Raw genomic sequence first — 6696 nt, 5'->3', positions numbered from 1 at the left:
AAATATTATGTATTTAGTAGGTATCTGTATATGCTATGTATTTTAGCTGTAAATGTTATGTCTCGAAGACATTAGCTCCTGTGGTTATTCGGAAAAAGCTTATGACTGTATGTTTGTTACCTTTAGCAGGGCGCATGCGCGCACTTTGTAATCTGCGACTCCAGAGCTTACCATATGACAGATAAAATGACTTTTCTCTTGAATATATAAGCCATCTAATTCTTACGCTCTATTGACAAGGGCGGTTTGGAGCTGTGAGTAGGCGTGGGATTTGTCACATATGGTTTAGGGGCCGACATATCTCTCCCTCAATGCCGTACCGGGAGGCAAGGTCGGTAGCAGAAAGCAGCGAAGGGCCAACTGCGTCCAAAAGCGATCGCACGGGCCGAAATCCCGGGATGACTCGTTTGGTACGACGCTCCAGCGCCGGTGTCTGGAGGTACTGCGTGTTTCTCTCTTGTTTAAACATTCCGTCAGCGCATGCGCAAATGTTCTGGCTCTTCGATACCTAGCCTACCAAAAAAAAATTAACAGGCTGGTTTTATTGTTTTTTTTTTACCAGCAATTGACATTTCAGTTGATTTTTTAGGCACAAACGTAACGTAAGAACCGTGCGTGTCTGGTCTTGTCTCAGACAGAGGCGAGAGATGGTCTCATGCAGACTGGGACGCCTAAAATGCTCTGTTGTAAACATGGCGGTTCACGAGTGAAGTTGTCTCTCTGGCTTTTCTGTGGACGAATTCCAGGACCTACTCACACAATCTGGGCAAGTTTTGAAAGCTAAAACCTTCAATCGATGCGTTATTTTGCTGGTAGGACTGGGTGGCCCGACACTTATGAAAAAAACTATAAAATGAGAATCGGGAGTCTTCCCTTGTCATGGAATGGCAGAATTACCCTGAATTCTTTTTGGGCATGAGCGAGGCAACTTAAGAAGCACGAGACTGGCCCTCATCGAATGGCTGAAGCGCGGCCAGAGGAAATGATTTCTAGCCAGATAGGCCTGGTGTGTGCTGTTAACTTACATTTTGGATTTCTGAGCAAGTTTTAATCATAGAAAATCCGCGACAAAGTTGTGCTTTCATTTCGCTGTAATTCTCGTCTCAAAGAAACAGTATAATACTGTAAATAAGAGAATAACGAGATGTATATTTGCAGATTACCTGTCCTACTAAAGTCAAAATCTTCTTCTCTACACAATAAGCGCATTCAAAATTTTTATTTATATTACTTTATAAAAGTATGTTGTTGTTTTTAAGCAAAGGGTTTTCCTGCTTATATGAAAATACGTTTTCTCTCCCGTCCTCTTTTTAGGCATGGCCTTCGCGGAAATTACATTCTGCTCCTCAAAAACCACGTTGTCGAGACGCAGAGGACAACGGCAATTGGGCTTTTGTCCCTTTTAACACAACCATAGTATCTTTTCGCCATTAGAGATGATTACTTTAAAACTCTGGGAGACACTAGTGTCCTGGCATGCAAGAAATTTTCCGTCACTTCTGGTTGTCGTCCCCGTCTAAAAAACGTATGAATTGAAAAAGAGGATTGCGTGCCCGCGCTATTCTCTTCCTCTAACAATGTTAGATACACGTTACTTTGGTCTTCCAACAAAAACATGTTGAACAAACGTCATCATGCAAACACGCATGCTACGCGTTCTACATTGTTGATCCAAAAAGTGTTTTATAACAACGTGTAGCCGGGGCTTAAGGTCGTTAATTTTTTAGGTCGAGAATGTAACAGGACGCTTTGAAAAATTGAGTTCAATAGATATTCTATAGGCTTATATACAAGAGCTCTTTCACATTATATCAAAGTGGAAATGTTCCAGCCCCATATTCGCTGGGCGCAATAAATGAAACCTATCAAAATGTTGCATGGACCTACAGACTAAAACCGGAGATATTCCGACGCTCTCAAACATTTTAGTTTGCTTCGTCATCAGAAAGTACAGCCTCATCAGATTTCTATAGCTACTTTCCGGGATTAATCAGAGCAACTTTCAAGCTGGCTTTTTATGCCTTCATTGAATTGAAATAGCAAATCTGCTTAAAAATGGCATCAAAATTATATGATTCTTCTTTCGGCAGGTTTTTCTCTGCTATTGGAAACCGCCGCAGACGCGCGCGGTGTCCTTTGCAGCATGCAAACGCCTAAGTATAACTTAATTCATTTTATCAAGCGGTGGAGAAAATCGTCTCTGATTTAAGCTCAATCATCCCACGGCTGCTATAAACTGAACACATACACCGTGTTGGTACGCACTATTTATCTTCTTGTCCATATGTTACTTCTACATCATTTCGCGGTTTTCGAACGCCCGGGCTTTTCCCACACCGTTTCCATTTCATCCGTCGATTTTGAAACCAAATCTTGACCTGGGTCTCCGTTAACATGAGACTGGTAGCAAGTTCGTAACGTTGCGGCCGAGTCAAATATTTCTGAGCTTGGAACTGACGTTCTAAAGTGAGCAGCTGATGGCTGGAGAAGGCTGTTCGAGGCCGTCGCTGTTTTCCATTCATAGCAAAACTTTTTGCATAAAAATGGTGAGCGAAGTCTGTGCAATATTAAAGAAAAAAAAAATAATAATAAATTATCTAACTGACATTCTAAACAACCAATTAAACTACCCTCGAAGACCCTCAAAGTCTCCTGTCTACACTTTTAGCAATGGATTTAATATTTAAACAAAAAGTTGACTGTATTGATCTCAGTATTCAATTAAGTAAACTGCGGCTCTTCAGCAGTGTTTTTAATAATTTAATTGAATTCAACTTTCTTCGATCGAACTGAAAAATAAAACTCTTTACACTTAATTTGTCTGACAGTTTTTCAAGAATTAATTTTCACGCATGTCCTGTAGTGGTTCTATAAAACCCAAGTGGGTGGCTACCCATGAGTCATTGCGCATCATGCCCGTGCCTTAAAAATTTCACGTAGTAAATAAAGGAAATAACGAGTTAAAAAATTTTGTTTCCGTTGGACAACCATAAAAATGCCATTCTGGTAGGAGCACATGAACTCGGAGCGTACAACTTCATCGTCTTTGTGTGACTGCGTTTTTACAGACCGAGTTATTTTTAGAATGATTTTCTCACGAAACCAGACTTTTCAGCTAATCACAAATCTTTCATGAGAAATCAATACCCATAGGATTGAGAATGGTCACTCGTAAAACCAAATCTTTATTTAAGAACTCGTCTTAAAATAGCTTGATCTGTAAAAATGCCGTTACATAGACTTAGTATATTGTAGGCTCCTGGTTATTGATCCTGACTCGTCGTTGAAATCTGGAAAGAAAAGGAAAGAGAGTATCTGGAATTTGATCACTGACGCCACGCTTTTAATTCGTAAAATTGTAAATGGTTTGAACCCAGGAGTCATATCATCATTAAGTAAAGCACGATCGTCCGGGTTAGTGTAGTCCTGAGAAGGAATGTTTGAGATGACATTGACTGACGTTTCGACAACCTGAGCGGGAAGTCATCTTCAGTCATCTTCTTTACTCTGAAGATGACTTCCGCTCAGGTTGTCGAAACGTCAGTCAATGTCATCTCAAACAGTCCTTCTCAGGACTACACTCACCCGGACGATCGTACTTCACTTAGTGATGACTTTTAATTCGAGAACCTCTTTGGATTTTTGGACAAGAACTCAGTTGAAAGATGATCAGTTTATGTTAGTAGAAAGATGAATGAAACCTGTAAAAGTAAAGTAAAGTAAAGTCACTTTTATTTAACGTCGGTAGGTCCTTCAGTTGTTGTTGAGTTTACAAAGTTTGACACAGCATAAATTTAAGATCCGAGGCAGTCTTAAGGTATTCGTCGAAAAAAAAAACAATTTTGGAAAAACGCATTTTATTTTGGAACATTTTTATTTTTCCCTTCATAAATTACGCGATATTGCCATTCTTCAGTCAAATTTAGCCCCTTTTCTTTCAAGGACACGATTTCGATGTCTTCATAGTCTTATATTTTTCTTGTTATTATAGGTCTGTCCTGAGATCCACTGTTCGGTCTATAGGTCTAGAGATCTATAGCTCTGGCCTGAGATCTACATGACTGGCGTTTAAATCGCGTCAATGCGTGCAACGTTCAAGATAGGGGAACGTCAGAAATTTGACGGCTAGGTCCTTCATGTGATGTACAGAATTCTTCTCGCTCCAAGAAATCCTAAAGCGAGGTACATACCAAGAGAATACATGAGGTAAGAGAGCCAATTTTTCTGTGTCCCGTGATAATAATTATTAGTATAATTACATAAGTGACCACTGAAAATTCTTTGCGCTGATTGGTTGCACCTGAGGTGAAATTACGCGGTAATCATCCTAAGTAGTTTTTTTTCAAAATGGCCGCGATTCGTCTTATGTAGGTGACAGACGAAGAAATTAATTGTTTTAAAGAAGAGTCATATTTAAAAAAAATCGCCTGTGTAATTGTACAAAAACAATTATTCACCTCAGGTTTGGTAAATATCGATGAATAAAAGCCTCGACTTCGTCTCGGTTTTTATGCACCGATATTCACATCGCCATCGGTGAATAATTAGTTGTTCCCATTACCGCACGGTCCACTTTTACACGAACTGACCAATAAGGTTTCGTCCTTGAAATAACCACGCAGTATAACACAGAACTAACAAAAGATTTCCCTTGATTTTCTTCGGTATAAAGCCAAATATGAGGGTTTTCCTCTGGTATCTCAGTCATATTCTCCTGATCCACTGGATAAAATCACTGTCCACTGGATAACTCAATTGGTTTTGCTAGTGTTTATCCGCTGGATAGTGATTTATCCGGTGAATAGCGTTATCCACCTTTTGAAAAACCGAGGCCTGGTGTTTATGCCCTATGAAAGTTAACAGGCGCCAAAACAGGAGAATTTTCAATTCCTATGTCAATTATTTTTATTTTTGTTGTTTTGCGTTTGATGACGATAATTGTTGGCAATGCCGTTTACCATTCAGTTTCGAATTAGGGCTGGCAGATTGTTGTTGTACTCAGTGAAATGTACGATAAATGTGGTTAACAGCAGTGGCTAAGAACACAGCAATATATAAACTCAAATCACTGAATACTTTTTATGAATTTTTAGCAAACAGAACATTTTATCCCGAAATTTACATTTTTTCTGCGCATCACGGCAGAGGATATTTTGCTTTTGTTAAACAATTAATTAGAGAGAGAAGTCAAAGCTGAGTGCCTATATGGCATAGATAGGTCAGTGGTGTGAGAATAACAAATCAAGTTGTGTTGTTAAAGGCTGACGTAACAAAAAAATGCGTTTGTGGATGTTGTTTTACACTTAAGTAAGAAAAGCATGCAGAATCCCATCGTACAAGCGTTTGCTGTGAACTTATCCCTAAATCTTGCTATATACCATACTTTGGTGGCCGGTAAAAAATTAAATTATTGTCATTATCTGTAAGATTTTAGGCACAAAAAGAAGGAAAGAATATGAGCACTGATCTATCAAAGAAATTGACTTCATTCAATACTGCTGCGCGCACCAATTGAATACTCTATTCACTACGTTGCTCGCACTCAGCTGAAGAATTTGCGGTTGGTAACCCGTTTAGACATGCCTATCAAGAAACACAATGTGGAGTAGAGTGTTTCGTGTGAGAAAACGGAGCGCTAGAATAGAAAGCAGATGCGGGCATTCAGAGATGCACACTGAAGCAATCATCATTTCAAAGACGCTGATATCAGTTGACCTTGAGAACACCACAACACAGCCAGAATGGACTATACTAATCTCCTTCCCCAGCCTAGTTAGCATTTTGTACCCATGGTTCTTAAACTTTTCACTTTCTTGCATGCATACTGTTGTTGATATTTGGGCTTTAGAGATAAGAAATTCGAATTCTTTTAAGCCAGTTAATAAAGTTCAGCGTTAAAACGGGCTAACTATATTACGGAATGAAAATGATTCCACTTCATACTGAGCAAAGTAGCTTACTCAGTACAGTATAGCATGCTCACCTTGAAAGCCAGGAGGATTTCTGCCGTAATACCACGTTGGAAAACAAACCGTTGGTTCGCGAGCGTGGAAGCAGTTTGGAAGAGGATTACAGCAGTTGTTTATGTTCTTCCCCCACATCATGGGCTGTACTCTTGGAAGTAATATTGGTCTTCGAACAGTCGTCGTCTGCACCTCATCCTTAGGTTTCGGTTTTGTTGTTTCTTTAGAAACACCTTCATTTAAGATATCGTCAATTCTGAATGATTTATTTTGCATCTTTTCGACAGGAATGATCTCCAAGTCGTAAGCTCAGTCCATGTATCTTGATGATGAATTTAGACGACTGCAGCGCTGGCACCGTGTGTCTCTTTATAAATCGATGTACACTCATGTTAATGTTATTCTACCTATCTCTTGTCCACACACAATTTACAAATTCCATTACCAACCACGTCTATGATTGGCAGCCTGAACGACAATTAGTTTCTAATCTTTTGTTAATGAAAGCTGATGAATTCTAAATAAAGCCAAAAGGAGAAGGATCACGCCCTAATTAGCATTAATTTAGATATAATTTGTACAAAGGTCTTAATCACTCACATTGCCGTTTTGATTGTCGTATTACCAGCGTATCAGTGAAAATATCAATCACTCTCTCATGCAGCTTGTCACCGAAAATGAACAATGGGATCTCATATCCGATATTCACCCTTCGCCTTTTTGTTGCTTGGGA

General features: G+C 39.3%; 1 protein-coding gene across 1 annotated transcript; it reads right to left on the bottom strand.

Moving 5' to 3' along the window:
• Positions 1-1091: 1091 nt before the first annotated feature.
• Positions 1092-6415, bottom strand: LOC138013083 (brain-specific homeobox protein homolog). Its single transcript, XM_068860046.1, has 2 exons — positions 5984-6415; positions 1092-2557 (listed from the first exon to the last, which is right to left on the bottom strand). The coding sequence occupies exons 1-2, from the start codon at positions 6237-6239 to the stop codon at positions 2265-2267; spliced, it is 549 nt and encodes a 182-aa protein (XP_068716147.1). The 5' UTR covers positions 6240-6415; the 3' UTR covers positions 1092-2264.
• Between the last annotated feature and the right edge of the window lie 281 nt (positions 6416-6696).

This window comes from Montipora foliosa, chromosome 8 (genome assembly GCF_036669935.1).
Source record: "Montipora foliosa isolate CH-2021 chromosome 8, ASM3666993v2, whole genome shotgun sequence".
Taxonomy (NCBI): Eukaryota; Metazoa; Cnidaria; class Anthozoa; order Scleractinia; family Acroporidae; genus Montipora; species Montipora foliosa.
This window is presented reverse-complemented; position numbering and strand designations above follow the sequence as displayed.